The sequence below is a fragment of the Platichthys flesus genome, chromosome 4 (genome assembly GCF_949316205.1).
Source record: "Platichthys flesus chromosome 4, fPlaFle2.1, whole genome shotgun sequence".
In the NCBI taxonomy this organism is placed as follows: domain Eukaryota; kingdom Metazoa; phylum Chordata; class Actinopteri; order Pleuronectiformes; family Pleuronectidae; genus Platichthys; species Platichthys flesus.
The window spans coordinates 23,350,906-23,369,245 of NC_084948.1; the positions used below are offsets into that span (position 1 = coordinate 23,350,906).

Sequence of the window (18,340 nt, forward strand, 5' to 3'; positions counted from 1 at the left end):
GATGTTTTTCTCAATTCTCAGACAGTGTTGTAAATGTATGAAATATTGCCGGCTGTGCGTCGCTGGCTGTGGAAGATATTCAGTCCCTCTGTGGAAAGATCTGCATGTTACTGTAGAAGTCTGTTACTTATCTGATGCAACGCTGCCTAAACAGAGTGATGAAATAAGATGTGAAAAAACAAACCAATAGGAGCAGAAATTCTTTAATCTTCTAATATTATTGGAGATTTGATTCTTCGTCTACTTCCAAATTAAAAACAGACATTTTAATATCATTTATATCTTCAATCTGATAAAGAACTCACTGAACTTTCAATTATAACATGACCTTAATCGCACATCGGGACAAAATGGCCACTAAATGTACCTATAAGGACAAACTGCTGACACAGTGACTTCCCTTCCTTCTGTGCACTGAACTATTAAACAGCTGTTTAATATCATTAACATGAGGTGAACTGTATGACTTTTTAATCAACATCTAAGAAGAACATGGTGCACAGATTTAAAAGATACCGAGATGAGCAGCTTTTATTATGACAGTGATATATTATATTTGTCAGTCGTGGAGAATGTCTGATGTGCATTTAACTTTTGGTCTCTACTGTGCAAAGCAAACATCCACATTCACTGAAACTGTCACAGATAATAGTATGGATCTAAACATACTACGAAAACAAGGGATTTAAAGCCTTTATCCTATTTTATATATATATACAGAATATTGGTTGACAATCGTTAATGCTAAAGCAAGTTATTATTTTCAATAGCAAACAAATGCACTGACTACGCCTCTTCAAGCAGTTGTGAACCAGCTGTCTGGCTCTACAAAGCCCATTACTCTGAATTATTTTATTGTGATATATTGCAGATAAAGAGTAAAAACAAAAACAAAAAAGCTGTTTTTTAAATTTTTACTATGTTTGTGGTTCTATTTTGGCAGTTGCACTTATTTTTTTAACTTATTTAATTAGTCCAAGAGGTCGTAAATCGTAACGAGACGCACTCTGTTATATGAGCCAAATAACAGAGAATCTGGGTTTGAATCAAACGTCTGTGCACAAGGTCGCGGAAAAAACCTCAAGGCAAATATTTCAACTGGCTGCATTGTTGCAAGCAGCAGCTTAGGTATGATTTATATTCCCCCAATTAACAACATAAGCCCATCGCTGTTCGTCTCAGGCGAATAAAATTATATTGCTAAAGTAAAAATGAATTATTGATTTGTTTATGCAACTTTGTTCCTTTTCTACACTGTTTCGTGTGGGTGAGTAATTTTCTACGACTTCTTAAATGACTCAAAACATTAGGTCTCTTCAGATGCTGTTAAAAAAAACGACATATTTATACCAAAGAAAGATTTTTTTTTTTTATTGGAACCTGCCGTTGTCCACATTGAACCGAATGTTACAAACTCACATGAATCTTAAAAGCAACTCACAGTCAGAGAAAGAAAAAAACGCAACAACAAAAAGTCAAAACCAAACCAAATACATATTTCAATCTCTATCATGCTGAGATTTGTAAATCTTCCCAAAACAGCCAGTAAAAATCTCCCAGCTGCAACCTTCACCTCCAGAAAAGCCAAAGTCCCATAGTTTTGAGATTGAAATGTTTGCGCTGCTCCCCTAATGCCTTATAAAAACATTTTATTGCTACCTTGCCTTGCTCCATCTTTAAACTCACGACCGGAATGTTCATTTGAACACACAAACAAGACATTGCACATGAGATATACATTCCAAAAGCACCATTAACTTGTTAATGAGAAATTGTTTTATTTTTTGTCAGTTAGGCCTATACACCTTTTACAGTATATTTGAAATCATTGACATTTTGAGTGTGTCCCCCTGCACTGAACACACAGCGTCTCCACCTCCTGGGTTGTGGAGTCTCACTCGGCCTTTACGAGGTGGACGGTCCCTCGTCCGTCCACGCTCAGTCCCTTCCTCTCCTCCTGCTGCCAGCTGGTGGAAAGAAGCGTGGAAACATAAATACACGTCAGTCAGCCGGCTCATGCGGAACATGAAATATGTTTTCAAGTTGAACATCTAGGCTCTGATCTCATCGCTCCCCCCCCCCCCCTCCTCCACAAGGAAGCAACCAAGTTCAGCATGACAGGGGAGCAGGGAGCGTATAGACCCGGAGATGAGAGGAGGACGCCGGCGGAGCGTGTCAGGCGAGCGATGTGGTGGCAAGCACGGCAGCGAGAGAGTCAGCAGCCTACAGTTGGCTTAGTTTGACACTTTGGAAAACAGGTAGAGAGTTAAATAAGGACCCGGACACCAGTCCCTTCTGATTGGTTAGGCCACAGCAGCAAGAAGAGTGTAAACAGACACAAATGCAGCATCTTAATAAACAGATAAATCCTTCTTTATCTGATCTGTGGAAAACCCTGAAGTGTAAAATCTAAATGTTTTTTTTTTTTTGTAGGGATTACAGATTTTCCTTCCTCTTTTCTATCAATCCCCCCAAACCTCTTTGTTCACATTACAGGTTCCAGATCAGCTTCACTCCCCCAAGGTGGTTGTGTGTTCGTCTGTTTGCCTGTTTGTTAGCAAGCAAGCTACTTGGGACACGACCCAAGTAAGACCCCAGTAAATTCTGGTGTGGATCCGAATCAGGGGGTTGGATCCAGGAGCTTTTTTCAACCTTATTCATTGATTTCTTGAAGAATAATTTAGTGGAGCCCTTTTCTCTACTGAGTACCACCTCTAGTTATAAAGGTGGCTCTTATCCAAATAATTATCCAGATTACAAATACAAAAGAATTGTGGCTTATTCATATTTATATAGTCGCAAAAGGCAAATATAGGTTATAATTATACCAAAAGGTCCAAAAGGTTAAAAAACATAAAGTTCAAGGGGCAATAGTTTCAAGTGTGCTCTCTCTCTCTCTCTCTCTCTCTCTCTCTCTCTCTCTCTCTCTCTCTCTCTCTCACTGTAGAAATCCTTGTATAAATGTGGGGCTGGTAGTAACCTCAGCAGCAGCAGTGTGGACACACACACGCGCACACACAGATAAACACAAATGCCTGCGGATCACAGAGCGATAGCCTTCATGCAGAGTTGAGGTATGAGGCTCCTGATGCAGCAGGTCCGTCAACTCATCCCTGCTTGTTAACACTGACACTTAGGGAAATGCAGCGATGGCCGACGCCGCCCATAGGGCTGCAGGGACGAGAGCACATGGGCCATGAAAGCAGCGGACTCCAGTTGACTGAGCCATCTCAAATGCCTCACTGCATTTTACCTATAACTCTGCTGCCAGTTCTTCGTGAACCACCTTCTACAAAGTCAAACAAACAATATGAATCACAGATTATTTACGGATTGTTCCCTGCAGGCGTCCAAACTGACGAAACTCACCTTGGATGATTTGGGTAAGTTTATCGCTGTCGAGTTCTGAGAAGTCTCCTGAGGGGAAAAGAAAAGAAAACATCAAAGTGGGACTGAATTGTTTTCCACATTGTAAATGGTAATAAGAGATTGATTGTTTTTCTATATCACTTTTCTGGTCTTTTCACACACCACTCACACACTGGTAATCTCAGTTAGTTTCACTGACCTTCTAGTGCGATGTTGGTGCTGCCACTGCTGGCTGAGTACTGAGGGCCTGGAAACGAGAGCGTCCATTAGTATTTACTCTGATTCTTTCGTTTTAAAACCTGCTGCCTCACTGATTCAGGTGAGACATATTTACCTGTGAGAACCCTGGTGACTTTGGTCACGGTCGGGGCTCCCTCGATGACCCTGGTGACCTTTGTGTTGGTGGCCTGGCCTTCAATGAACCTTGTGACCTTGGTGACGGAGGGCTGGCCTTCGATGACCCTGGTGACCTTGGTGACGGAGGGCTGGCCTTCGATGACCCGAGTCACTTTGGTCACCTGGGGAACTTTAAAAGAAGGAAAGGACACATTTCACTACGATGAGATTACAGGTAGCACAGCATGGCCCCTTGATACAGAGAATCTTCCTTTTGTTTGCATCTAACAAAACAAATGGCCCTCTCACTGGATCAGAAATGTTGCTATGGCAGAAAACGTGATTCATAATCAAAGGATTTCTGCTCGTTTGTGTAAATTGTGTTTATTTTGTGTCTTTTTTCATATTTATATCCAAATATTCTTTCCGTTAGCTGAGAAGAAACCTTCTTCCCTCTCTGATTAACTCTACTTTAGATGTTGGTCCCCTTGCAAGTGCATATGTGCATGAAACCATCAGGGTTTACCAACCTCCCTGATATTTAACCATGCAACTGTTTCATTAACCAGATCCAATGTGTCCGACTGGGCTGATTAGGAATCACAGGATGATGACACTCTCAGCATTACTGTACCTTCCTGGCCGACGCGAGTGATGATCCTCTCTGGTGACAACAGGAGATTTAAACCAATCAATGACAGTGAAGAATGTGATAAAAGAAAATATGATATATTTCAAGAAATAAAATGAAAACAAAGAAATTATAAACTCAGTTTTATTGAAACTTACTCATGAAGGTGAGGGGAATCTCCTGATATTTGTATCCGGAAATGTACTGTAAACAAGAAAGGATGTGATCATAATTAATAGAAAGCCGAGAAATGAATTGCAAACAACCAACTTTTCTCCACGAAAGCTGCTTTCAGACATGAGCTCCAGGAAACATCCGTAAAAATTGGGTCGTGACATTTTCTTGGAGTTTGCATTTTACGCATGAGCGACAGCTGGAGATCGGGTCAGAGCAGAAAAATGTCCGGAACATTCAGGTCAGAGGTTTCATCTGAGCAGAGACGTGCAGGACATTTAAAAGTCCTCCGCAGAAAGCACAGTGTTTGTGTTCACACTACACCGACACCAGCTTATGGCCAAAAGCTCTCGAGACTCATCTTTCCAAGTTGACATCTTCGTCTGTGTCTTCTACGACACCTCTTTTCCATCTTGCGATGTTTGTATTCTTTCAGTTTCGGCTCTGTGGCAAGTTAGAAAAGTCATTGCTACGAAATGTGCGGACATTTTCCTGCAGTTTTCTCACATGGGTTCGTCTTACAGTGAGAAAAGTTCCCGGAAAAGTCTGATTCCTCCCCTCTGGACAGTTCCAGGGAAATATCCTGAATTCAGTGCATGTCTGAAAGCAGCTGTAGATTCTTTAGATCAAAAAAACAACAACCCTGTCTTTAATAAGCCTCTGAGCTTTTATAACAACAATTTATCACCCTGATTTGCATGTAGGTGATGAGCCTCTTCAACAGCATCAGGAAATCTTGGCTTCCCACTGGGATATCTGGAAAAGAAGGCACAGGGCGTTCACCTCAAACACAGCACACAGCGCATCTCCTGTTTACAAAAGAAAAAGAGGGGATATTAAGAAAGTCAAACGCGTGAAGGTTTTACCTCCGGGATACAAAACTTGGTTGACGAAGTGAACGACTCCGTTTGTAGCCATGACATCAGACTCGGGGACTTGGACAGAATTCACAAGCATGCTGCTGTTTGCCTGCAGGGCGACAGTTATGAAACAATTACAGACAAAGAACGCCACAGAATGAGGTGGGCTTGAACGAACCTGTATGAATATGAGTTACGCTTCATGGCAAATAATGTAGTTCAGAAGTGGGGAGGAGATTTAATCAAAAAATGATTTCCCGGTATAATAAAATTACAGCTTTTATCTACCTTTAGAAGAGTTGTGGTTGGAAATACTTACAAACATCAATCTGAGGTTACTGCCCTGCAGGGACTTGAGGAGGTTCGTCACCCCGGTCTCCAGACCGCCGCCGATGAACACCCCGTTGCTGACGTGGTACAGAAGGATGGTTCTGAGAGCGTTCATGTCGCCTGAAATTAAAAACAGCAAACTGTGGGCTTGTTTTCCCCCGCCTGGCAACTTGGAACTGGTTTAAACGGACAAAGGGAGTGCGGGAGACCAACCCTTCAACAGGGACATGTCCCTCTCGCTCAGACCAGCGAAGGCCTCGTCGCTCGGGGCGAACAGGGTGAAGTCTCCCTCCTGTCTCAGCAGGTCGCTCAAGCCGGCAGTTTCCATGAGAGACAAGAAGATCCTGCGGCACGGAGAAGAAAACAGTAACTCAGCTGTTGCAGAAAGAAAAAAAGCACCACCCGAGGGGCTGACATCCTGCAACAACAGCACTTTCTCAGTCCCCTGCATGCGTGCCATGCGGGTTCAATGAAAAGATACAGAAAAAACTCAGTCTGGAGAACGTACGAGAACCCTCCTTTTTCCGTCAGAATCTCAAACATGGTTTTTTCAGCCGGCCTCAACAGAGTCCTCATGAGATGAAGGGCCCCGTTGCTTCCTTCCTTGCTTCCCCTGATCAGACAGGAATTCTCAATGCACACAGCCTGCAGAAATAATCCACGAGTTAAAGGCAACAGGGATTGATGTCATGTCTAAGACGGGAGGATTGATGGTCAAATCACAGCGATAATGCATGCAGTGTGTGTGTGTGTTGGCAGTCAGTCACAGGTTTCCAGAATAGAGGACGCACCGTGCGATAGATGAAGACTCGCAGGAATTTCCCCCCGATGGTCTCCAGCCGCTGGCCGTTGTACAGCTGTCCCAGGACGATCTTCTGCTTCAGGATGTGACTCTCCAGAATAATCTTGAGCAGCCTCTGGTCCATGAACATCACCTCATCTGTAGAGGAAAGGGACGGGGGTTTATATTTTCCCCTTCTACCACCAACATTGTGAGTTTTGACATCAAACTCCTCAGGAAGATAAATTTGACATATTTTTCTATTCCTGTTATTTTGGACAAAGTATCCCAGGAGCAGCGTCCACATTTCGACCTGTTTGCAAACATCTGCCAGCACAGGCTTGATTCACTGCCCATTTCTGTAGATGGACCGTGTACAATAATCTACGAATCCCGTCTCATGATTTGTTGGATACCATACATCAAGGATTGAACGGTTCCAATGCACGGTTGTTAAATCCAGCTGTTGCCTCCTCGTGCATTCCTCACACCCAGAGATCCAAAGGTATAGTTTAACGTAAAGTATTCTCCCTCGATTAAATGCACATTACATTGCTGTTGCCGAAACAAAACAACCCCCCCCCCCCTTTTAATTGAAGACCAGGACTGTTCTCTGGGGAGTGGGCATTCGTTTTTACATGCCGTGAAAGCTCCTGCAGTAAATCCATAACCTCCCTGCAGTTCCACTTGTGTACATATCTATTCACATATGAGCATGTAATTGCAAGTAGAACATCTTCCCCTGTTTTTCCGCCCAGACTGGCTCCTGGCCTCCAGCAACTGGTTCACTCACCAGTGAAGGCAGCGTTGAGAGGAGCCAGCAGCGTGTACTCAGCCTCAGGTCTCATGGCGGCGGAAAGGCCCAGCTCAGACACCATATCGCCGAAGGTCGACTGGGAACTTCCCACCAGTTCCATCACCTGCTTGGCTTAGAGTTCACAAGGAGATTTGCACTATTAGATGATGGATTACAGGAAAACATCAAACACAATTATGTACGCGGTGAACCAGGGGCAATTAGGGCAATTTCACACCTGAAAGTCTGAAACATGGTTCCTATCTCTGTTGCATTTGATCCGGTTTCGGATTTAGAGAGCTAACTTGAGAAATGTGTTTGACCTACTCCACATGGTCATCACCTATGTGGCTTGCATCTACCTGTACTGGACATTGATTGGTTTGTAGACGGGCGTGCGTCTGATGTTGCCGTAATTTAAATTCCCTGTTTTGATTAAGGTGCAGAGAAAAAAAGTTGTCTTCTGTTTGACTGGAGAAAATGAATGAATCAGTTAATTCTGTTGCCACTGTAGTATTATTATGTTATTACTATTATTATGTCATCAGAGACGAAGACTGCGAAACACTTCCACTTCTTTTTCTTCTTCTATTATTTAACACTTCTGTAACTTCCTGCAATTTGTCCAAAAGTCCAAACTATCTAAAAAAGTGTTTTCAATCTGCAAACAAACTAAACCAGGCTCTAGTTCAATCTGGACTGAAACAACCTTTTTTCATTTGGGTCCGTTGTTCTGTACTTTGGTCTGAGGAACCTTCTACCCCTCTTATAAAGTCTGAAGGTCCAGATCAAACAAGTCAGAAGTGAAAGCCCTTTGAATCTGAAGAAAGAGGAGATGGAAACCTGAGTCTGGCATGAGCACTTTGTCGATGAGGTGGATGACACCGTTGGTGGTGACGATGTCCTTCTTGAGCACCATCTTGACACCGTTGACAGTCAGACTTTCACCGTCACAGCCGATCTCGATGCTGTTGCCCTCCAGAGTCTCGTAGGAGCTGCCGGCCATGATGGCCTCAGAGCACTGCACGGAGTCCAGCAGGTGGAAGCTCAGAAGAGCTGAAAGAACGAGGCAGAGATTGAAATGAATGTGCGGTTCAGGTGAACGGTAGTTTGATGTTTGGCTCAATGTCGGTCAGTTGCGCTGCACGGGCTGTTTTAGGATCTTTCCCATGTTCGGCTGCAGCTGAGTCTGTAACGTCCTGAGAACCTGGACATCCTTTGGATCCCTTGGGTCCTTGAGTGAGAAGACTCGTGATTTCTTCACAGCTCTGTTAAACTTTGTGTGAAACGTTCTGATCTCGGATCATATGGCAAGCTGGGGGCTAATAAAAAATACTGTGTCGTGGCCAATTTGACCAGCTTGCCCAATGAAGCAGCTGCTTCCCGCCTGTCAGTGTTCACGCTAAAATAAGCAAAAGTTTAAAAATTGCTGAGATTCTGCAGTTTCTTGTGGTTTTCTCCTTCACTTTTTAATGTGTTTCTTAAGGTTTTAACTTCTTCTAATTGATAAATATCATAATACCATTCTTGCAAATGTGGCCACTGATATTGACTTACTCTCAAAACATACGGTTATCCCTGAAGTGTTGAATAATGTGTTGCGTTGTTTGACTTTCCGTCCACAAAGCGTGACGCATTACTAAAAACTGTTATTTTTATTTCTCCTCAACACAGCTTTGTTATGCAGAGTTTGCCAAAAGTGTGTAAGCTCCAGACTCATTGTGGTTTCATGTTTTTGTTCATTGAACATGAGAAAGAAAAAAAAACGCACTCTGGCAATCGTGCCGCGAGCAAACGACTGCTCTTCCTCCATATTCCTTTTCATCATTAAATATAAATATAGTCCTCGTTTACTACTGCTAATATAAAACCTCTGTTGCTGCTGCAGTGTTGTGAGTGGCCCCGAGTCAGGGTTACCTTGAATGGCCTGCTTGTCGCTCTGAAGTCTCTCCAGCACGTCGGTGCCGAGGCTCTCGAAGGCTGCGTTGGTGGGGGCAAAGAGAGTGTAATGTCCTGGCTGGCCCAGCTTCTCCAGCATCCCGGCGCTATGAGCCACATCCTAGACGGTGATTTCATGGGCAGGGTTAAGTGAAACATTTGCAGGATGTGGACAATACAACCCCATTCAAAAGTTAAATTCAAAGCACCTAAATCAACATCTGCACACTTCTCCATGTGTTCCTCAGATGCTCCTGTGAAGGCTTGCTACCTCCAGCGAGGAGGTTTTTTCATCCTCGTCTGTTTGTTGGTTTATTTGTGAGCTGGATTATGCAAAAATCACGAAACCGCTTTCCACAAAACTTGGTCGAGGGATGGGGCCTAGGCTTCGGGAGAACCGATTACATTTTTGTGCAGATTCGGGTTTTAGCGGTGGATCATTTTTTTGTTACATTTTTAGAGGATAAAGCACAGATTCAAATTTTCAACTGTCTCTTAATACGTTTTGGAGTTTTCAGACGACCTCTTTTTCTCTTTTGTATTTATACCATAAGAACTAGGAGGTATGTGCTCTACTGGGTGTTCTTCACGTTTCAGTTTGTCGTCATTACGCTCATTAATAAAGATGAAAACAAACTTTGGCACATTAATCGTGTGTACTCACGCTCAGGGTTGTCAGTTCGTCATCAACCTCGATCACGTCCTGAATGGTGTTTCCTACCGCGCTGATCACGCGGTCGACGACGTGCACGACTCCGTTGGTGGCGACCTGGTTGGCGTAGATCAGCCTGGCGCAGTTCACTGTCACCACCTGCGCATAACGCACAATTGTTATTGTGTTAAAACCACATGAAACGTGATGTGAGAAGAATTACGAAGGCACTGAAGAATAATCCCACTCACCCCGTTGGAGTAATGGTTAATAAGGAGACCGAGGTCATTGTACATGGAGGGGACCACCAATCCGTTCCTTAAATCTTTGGTTAGGAGGCGTTTGTTGACCATGTGGTAATGCAGCGCGTTGTACAGCTCGATGTTGACGTTGCTGACCAGTGCACTCCTCACCGTCTGTAAGGTGAGAAAAAACAAGATGTTAACACGTCACAGGAAGAGAGGTGCAGCTTTGGATTTGGTTTTCTCACCTCGTCCAATTTCTCCCAGGCGTCGTTGCTCGGGGCAAAGAGGGTGAAAGACCCGGGTCCCTCGATCTCGGGCCTCAGCTTGGAAATGTCGGCGTAATTCTGGGTGGAGGTGGCTTTCACCAGACCCAAGGTGCCATACACATGGTCAATAGGAGCCACTGAGAAGCACATGAACAGTAAGTGTTAGGAGACGTCAGCCTGTCTTTCTGGAAACAGAGATAAGAAACATGTGCCTTGGAAGACAGACCCTGCATGTGCTGACAATATGCGGCGGCATCCTCTACTTGTTTTATTTGGTCTGATTTCAGAAATAGCACACAGCTGCTCCACAGTTGGTGGGCATGTCCTCCTCTAACCCTCATACCTCGACTGCGCTCAACATATCATACCTGCGGGGCAACCGCGTGAGCCCTCCATCTTCATGTACCCGGGGCAGCACTCGTAAAGCACCATCCTGCAGGAAAAAGAAAACAGACCATAAATGATGGAAGATAGAAGAAATATGCATTTTTTTCTAAGGCTGCCCTGTTCTCAGCTGAATCATTATTTGGTCTATTCATCATTTCCAGATGTTGCTCATTATCTCTTTCATTGCTCAAACAGTCCATGTGATCCTGCGGCTTTGGCCAAAAACTCTTATGGAAAGGGAGCCGTGAGGATTACGCTGCCATTACAGTAGTGGGTCTGTGCTGCCGAGACCTCGTCTTTGAAGCTAAACAATTAGTTTGGACTCGACTTGACGTTTGGTTAACCTCAGGAACATTTTATAATCTGCCCTTGAAAAGCTGCGGGATAATAAGAGTTGAGTTTTAAGGAAATTTTGGTTGACAGAAGGATAATTTAAAGGTTGTGACAGCGCGTCTTAAAGAAACAGACTTTTTTTTATACAATTTAGATATACGAATGGGAAAATATTCACTCGCTGCTTGAAATACATGAGAGGAGCAGTGTCTCCGCTCCACTTACACAGGACTGGACCCTGTAGTCTGCAGGAGAGCAGTAAAACTCAGTGTGCAGCTGCCAGATATAAACATGCCTATACCCCTTCTGTCAGCAGGTTCCAACATGCTGGAACCATTGTATTGTTTTCAGCTCCTGACATTTGGCGATATCCTTTTCACTTCACATAACTAAAAGGTATGTAACTATAAAAAAAAAAAAAGAAAGGACCCACAAGGCCTAAAGAATACCATATATGTCCATATTAGGGATAAATAATACCACATGTGTCCTGAGTTGGCCGCATGGGAAGTTCATTACTGTAGACTGCCCCTGCTTTTACAGTTTAAAAACTCACACTGCTTTTGCACCAGTTTTTCTTGCTCTGGGCAATTAAAATGTTCACGTCAATAGTCTGAACATTATCGGGTCCTCGTGTTTTACAACTTGTTCAATTTCTACTATGAACCTGTGGGAGTGTACGGGTGCACTGGTTCTGCAATCAGTCGTCTTCACGAGGGAAGATTGATGCATGTTGTTCAAGCTGCTGGGATTTGTCTACTTTTAGCAGTTTATCTTTATCTGGACTTTTCCTGCACACCAGGAATGTGCTGTAATTTGTGCCATTTGGGGAAACGAGTGGACAATCAGGACTTTGTCAGGAAGCTTAAGGACAAATGATCTGAAAAAAGTCTCTGCTAACACGTTCAGTAACAAGTTGCATCTGTGCAAAAACAAGGAGTCGAGACAGATCCCCCTAAAGTCCTTAGGTCCTGTAAGGTGATAGTCTTTTTCCTGTGGTGGGCTCAAAGAAGAAAAATCACCTTCAGGGGATCTGTCGTAATTTGAGCCTTAAACCGTTTGTGCATGAATATAATTGCTGTTCACATAGTCCATAGTTATTTGCACAAATCTACAATAAAGGTTTGTTTATAGCTTTCGTCCACTGCTGATGTCCCAGACAGGGGTTACACCAGGGCTCCCGGTTCATGGCTAATTGAAACTCTCGCTGCTGCATCTGAATGGAAGCTGCATGGAGCTGGAGCGACTGGGATGAGATCACACGAGCCCCAATGGAGCGGTGTCAGCAGAAAAGCCGCGCTGCATTGCTTTCCCACACAAAGCCACTTGTGGCCGGCCCTGGAGCTGGAAACTTTTGACTTGTCAGCGTCTCCGCGAAATAAACTGTTCCGCTGAGAATCAAGATAGGTATGTCAAACATAATATATGGCCTCTGTGGCCTCGCTCCAATTCAACCAATCGCTAATGGGCAGTTTGGTTGGACGATATTTACTTGGAGACAGGGCTGTGTTAGAAACAGAAATAATATTCTCGTTTTTTGGATTAAACTCTTTGCTCCTGATGAGCACTGTGCTCCTGTGGAAATGGGCATAGGTTGCCTGTGCAGGAAGCTTATTACGACTCATAGTAACATTTTATTGTCCGGTCACCTCTCGCTTACCTCGAACATATAACAAAAAAGTCTGCGCTGCTCAGAGGTTCGGGATTTTAATCGGCTCGACGAAACACAGGCCTTACTCAAAGGCGACTGTTCTTCATTTCCTGTGTGAAGCTGATCAGTAGGATTTTCTTTATGACCACGCCAGGACCCTAACAGTGTGTTTATTATAGTAACCACAATGACAAAGATCCTATGACCTTACGGAAGTTCTTATTTTAAGTACTTATTTCCCTAATTTCCCTTAAACTCAAGTAGTTTCCTTGTGTAAACCCCGGGACTCTGTCAGAGCCTTAACCTCCAGTTTTTTTTACCTTCAATAAAAAGAGGTTATGTTTTCACCTCTGTCCTTTGTACGTGAGCAAGATTATACAGAAATATCCAATGGAGTTCTACGAGACTTGGTGGAAGGATGAGGTTTGGGTTTAAGAAACAACCCTTTAAATTGTGTAATGGATCCAAGATTTACTATAATTGGTTGAACATTGCAAGAAAGTTTTTTTCAATCTTTTTCATCATTTCCCTACAAAATAATTCATGTAAATAAAGTTTGACTGAAATATGAAGATAAAACAAAACGGGTGGGTTTTGGAAATTTTCTAGTTTGGGTTGAAGAAGCTGGAGAAGGAAACTGTTTCACAACTACAAAACTTATTTATGTTAGTTATCTTATCAATATTCAAATGTTTGCACATGGAGTCCTTGTGTAACCATATGTCTATCTAAAATCAATTAAAGCAGTATCGAGATCAGTTCATTGGTTACTTACTAATCTACAAGTGTATTTTATTAACACATGAGAATATTCCAGCCCCCAGCTCCGCTTTGAAAGAATATTACGTGACCCACAGTTGTTCAGGAGATCTTGCATCAGCATAATGTCCCGATGCATAAATCACTTTACTGTCTGAATCTCAACTTCTTGGCCCCGGCCATGTTTGGATTGATTCCCTTGTCCCGTGTCAGACTCCTGTGAACCAGATCAAATTCCTTGGGCTGTTCACTTCAGACTGTTCAGGGCACTGGGCATGATTCTGACATAATGCAAACATAGAGGGCAAACTAAGAGTGTGTGGGAGAGCAGACTGTAAAACAGGGATGGCTCAGATCCATGTTCAAACCCCGAAAAGTGCTGAGAGCGCTGGAACAATAGTAGAAAAAAAAAACGAGGGGTTGTCTCGAATGATTGAGGTGAATGCTTTTCCATCCATGAACACAGAGCAGCCACATCACATCTTGGAATCAGTGGTTCACCGCAGTGGCATCCAACGACACCCCGGGCTCATGAAAACCCATGAAAACCCTGACTTACAGTTTATTGGAGCGAATGGGAATCGCCTTGAACACAAAGAGTTTAGGGCTGCATCAATAAATGTGTTTTTCATTTTATGCAATAGTTAAATACAAAGTACAATAACAGATGTCTGCCTCTATGGAAACACTGAACTTTCCATTGAATCCTTTAAGGAAAGGGAAAAGAAGAGGAGGCAGATACCGAAGGGGAATACATTTTTAGTTTGGAGATTTTCGTGTAACACGTCGGGAAACACGAAGCAACACTTACGCTTTCTTTCCACAGATGGCCCCCTGGTACCAATTACGGCAAGTGCTGAAGTACTTCTTCTTGGTGCCCATGACTTGCTGGAGAGCGCAGACATTGGGTCTGGTGAGAGTTGAGGGTGAAAAGGGGACAGAGCATGAGTCAGCAGGTAAATCGCTTAAGTTCAGGTCCAGTGGAAAGTTATTTGTATGTTAAACGTTGTGGGTCCAACAGACTTTCTGTCGGGGGGCTATCAAGCAGCTATCCCCTGCTGCTTGTCAAATGTGAATAATGACATCTCTGCCTGCAGGTTCTGAGATTAGTATGTCAGATGTGAATAAGGATTTGAATACATCTCTGCAGTTTTAATACTTTTCTCACTGAATATTTTCAATGATATGTATTTTAAAGAAACCCCTGAAACAAATATGACTGAATAATACAGCATGTGCAGACTTAATATAAAAACACTGATGCCCTTTAATCCTCAAAGTTCAATGCAACTACCTGCAACTAAAAATAACTCACACAGGTTTAGAATACTTAAAAAAATACTCATGATGAAATATCAATGAGCTTACCCCTCTTTTCTCGCCCGGATGCGACTGTGGGCGACTATTTTGTCATAAGCCGAGGAGTCAGCCCGGTCCAACGTCGACAGCACCACGAGTGCAAAGGCAGCCACGAAAAGGAGCTTCATCCTGGATTTGTCAGCTAGCCCCTCCAGACCCAGAGTAACGGCTGCAGCCTCAGAGTGGGAGTTTATATAGCATGAGTCGCTCCCTCCACTCAAGGAGGATGGCAGGGTTTAGTGGATTCACGGACCACCCAGGACCTCCCCGAACTACGTTTCTGTACCGTACGTCTACCCAGAAATGAGTCATCACTTGTGTGCAATGAATTGTGAGTCTGTAAATCTTAATATGTGGTGCATTCTCTTATATTTTTAATTGTTTATGCAGGGACCCCTTAAAAAGGGGGGCCACCATAACATTTATAGAATGTTTTGTCTTTTATGCAGATTATATCAGCGGAGATTGGTTAATTTCTCACAAAACATGTTTGGTTTAAATCTTTTCTGTAGAAATACAACTACAACTTTTGCACAAATACAATTTAACTTCTTACACTTTAGATATACAGGGAAATCAAGTAAAACATGTTTGTAGTGCACATTAGATTTAAAGGGTTAGAGTTTAAAGGTTTAATTGTTGTAAATATTATGCTTTGAGCAAACCTCTTGGGTTAATACATTTATCAGTACACAAAGTAGCTTTTGGCATTTTCCGAGCCCTGCAGCCGGCTGCCACATCAGGTATGTATTGTGAGCAGATGGAATAGTTGGGAGGCAGAATCAAGCTGTAGCTTGTCTCTAAAAGTGTCATTTATTTGGACCGAATACAAAGAAACGTTACATAATCTTTACTCTGAACAAATGCCAGAGCACTGATAGTGTATTTCTCAGAGTGTAGTTTGCTCCACCTAGTGGAAGCACGGACCACAGGCAGCGGGTCTCACAGCATTTCCATTGTGTCTGGATTGAACTGCCACATAGTAGTGAGTCTCAAGTAGATTTCAAAACACAGATGCAAAATGTTTTACGAGACAAAAATGAGATGCAAACAACAGGAACTATTTAAGAGCAGGTTGAACCAAAATATAAGAGACTAAATGTTACATATGAGAAAAAAGTTAAATAAACATTCTTAATGAGTAAAATAGTCAATAAGCTCAGAGATAAAAAGTTCAGGTTCAGTTCAGACCTCAAGAGCTAACACAAAAAACCTTAAAAATATAAACATACTGATTTCAAGTTTGAGTTTTGGACGTTAGGTTCTATTTTCATTTATTAATCACAAAACATTGAACTTGTTTCGTGAACATCAAATGACATGTATCATGATTCCTTTTGAAGCTACAATACCTGAGCCGTAAATCCATCTCCGACTGAAAACGCTTGAAACACAAGAAACTAACGAGAACAGTTTCACAGTTTCTGGGAAGTGAAAGTCTCAGGAAAACAATTATTGTGAAATGGCTCAACATGCACGATGCAAGATAAGAGGCTGCAGCTTATGAATCTACTTTATAATGTTGTCCTGTGATTTCTTTTTAAATGATTGATCCTTATACTTACAGCAAAATGGCCAAAGTTTGATACCAATCAAATAATACATAATTTTGCTGATTCAGTTTTAAGCCTTGAAAGTTTGTAAAAGAGAAAATAGTTCAGGTTCAGCAGTGCGTGTTGTTACTCCGAACATACCCAGGGGGCATCACTTCATCACCGTTCATTCACCACATGGTGTTCAGCCTACATGCAGATGTTCCAGATGTGAACAGGAAAGTGGCCTGCAGAGTCGCTGGACTGAAAAAAGTGAGCAGAAGTTGAAAAAAACAAAAGTATCAGAAGGTGTATCATTAAGTGAATCTCGTCCTCAGTGAACAAGTGAACCTTTTCCACTGCAGCAAGCCTCTTAAGAGCCGGATTCGTCAAGGGCCTTTAGAAAAGCGCTTATGCATAAAATCCCCACTGAGGCTTTTCATCTCTCCTAAAAAACCCCAGAGACTGGAATAAATTAACTTTACAATCTGAAGAATCCAGCGAGCAGCTAGTTCTCAAAGTGAAGAGTGTGCACCCTGCTCGCGTTGGACAAATAATTGCTCTGGCAAACTCACAGCAGTGATTTAATAAATGCAACGTGACATTAACACTTCGAACGGGAACTGTCTTTGTCCCTTTCTGACACAGCCACACACACACACACACACACACACACACACACACACACACACAGACACACACACAGTGCATGTGCCACAGAGAATGGATGAAGTAACTTTTGATCCCACATATGGATTCCTGTCTTTGTATCTTGCCACTGAGCTGCTTTTAAGTTGAAATGAAAGGGAAAATGCCGCCGCTCGGTCTAAATTGGGCTCACACAGATTTAGTGGAGACATATTCCAAAACAGCCCGTGATTGGCATTTCTAAAGATAGTGTGATTTGCCTGTGGCTGCTATGGTAACAGGACCCCCCCCCCCCCCCCCCCCCCCAGGTTGCCTGCAGCCTCCATGAAGGTGTGAAGTTGAATATCTGTGCAAGTACACAGCACGAGTAGACTTCAATAGCACGCCTTTAACGAACTGGAAAACTTTATACTCTACTGTTCACAGTGTGCTTGCAGCCACACGGCAGTACAGTAATTACTGCATCACAAGTAAACTGGGTGTTTTGAGAGTGTGAGCAGCTGGATGCACAGCTGGATGCACAGCTGGATGCACAGCTGGATGCACAGCTGGATGCACAGCGGATGCATTGGAGCCATTGTTCACACGTCTCTATTGTGCCCACAGCGACTGCACTGGTCTCTCCCACATCACTAGAGGGGGCTTGATGCCTGATAAGTAGGAAAACAATCCTCACAGACTCATAATCCTCCCGAACACCCCCGAATTTTGATAAATGAGATTATTGTTTTATTGTATCGGGCCTGTTTTATTTGTGTGTATTTGAGGACAAGGTAAATAAAAAGGTAATGTGACTTGATTGTCTTCACACTCATGCAGAACGAGCTCTGTCAGTGTTTTATTAGTGGATCATTGTTTGTGATGCACTGACATGTAAATTGAATTGTAATGGTTTCTGACTCACGTCTGGGGGCGGAGCTCCGCTGGTTATTTCAGGCAGGGTGACCAGGGCTTTGCTGCTAGAGACACAAAAACATCATAAACGCTTTAAAATCTCTTTGTAATTTTTTTTAATATATTTATATATTTTGCAGGTAAAATGTATTTTTCTCTGTTTAATGAACTTATCTTTCTATAGCTTCAATTCCTGTTCTTTTAATTTCCACTTTGTAACTTTTTAAGGAAACTGCTTTGTTATCAAGCGTGGCATGGTGGTGCAGTGGTTAGCACCATCGCCTCACAGCATGAAGGTTCTTGATTGGAGTTCCGGTTCAGTCGGGGACGGACACCTTGGGTGCATCCCACCTCCTCCCCGATGGGATAAGCTATCGCCTAACCCTGATGAGTATATTG

General features: G+C 42.9%; 1 protein-coding gene across 2 annotated transcripts; it reads right to left on the reverse strand.

Moving 5' to 3' along the window:
- Window positions 1–1,355: 1,355 nt before the first annotated feature.
- postnb (periostin, osteoblast specific factor b) lies at window positions 1,356–15,042 on the reverse strand. 2 transcript variants are annotated; one of them, XM_062386555.1, is made up of 22 exons: window positions 14,877–15,042; window positions 14,320–14,418; window positions 10,747–10,811; window positions 10,358–10,515; window positions 10,119–10,283; window positions 9,880–10,026; window positions 9,195–9,336; window positions 8,121–8,333; window positions 7,275–7,409; window positions 6,492–6,640; window positions 6,209–6,345; window positions 5,914–6,044; window positions 5,690–5,820; window positions 5,377–5,479; window positions 5,199–5,266; window positions 4,495–4,540; window positions 4,340–4,369; window positions 3,704–3,895; window positions 3,569–3,616; window positions 3,370–3,417; window positions 3,254–3,289; window positions 1,356–1,967 (listed from the first exon to the last, which is right to left on the reverse strand). In XM_062386555.1, the coding sequence occupies exons 1-22, from the start codon at window positions 14,993–14,995 to the stop codon at window positions 1,939–1,941; spliced, it is 2,391 nt and encodes a 796-aa protein (XP_062242539.1). In that variant the 5' UTR covers window positions 14,996–15,042; the 3' UTR covers window positions 1,356–1,938. The 2 variants fall into 2 exon arrangements, with proteins under 2 accessions (XP_062242539.1, XP_062242540.1); XM_062386556.1 differs by lacking the exon at window positions 3,254–3,289.
- Window positions 15,043–18,340: the final 3,298 nt, after the last annotated feature.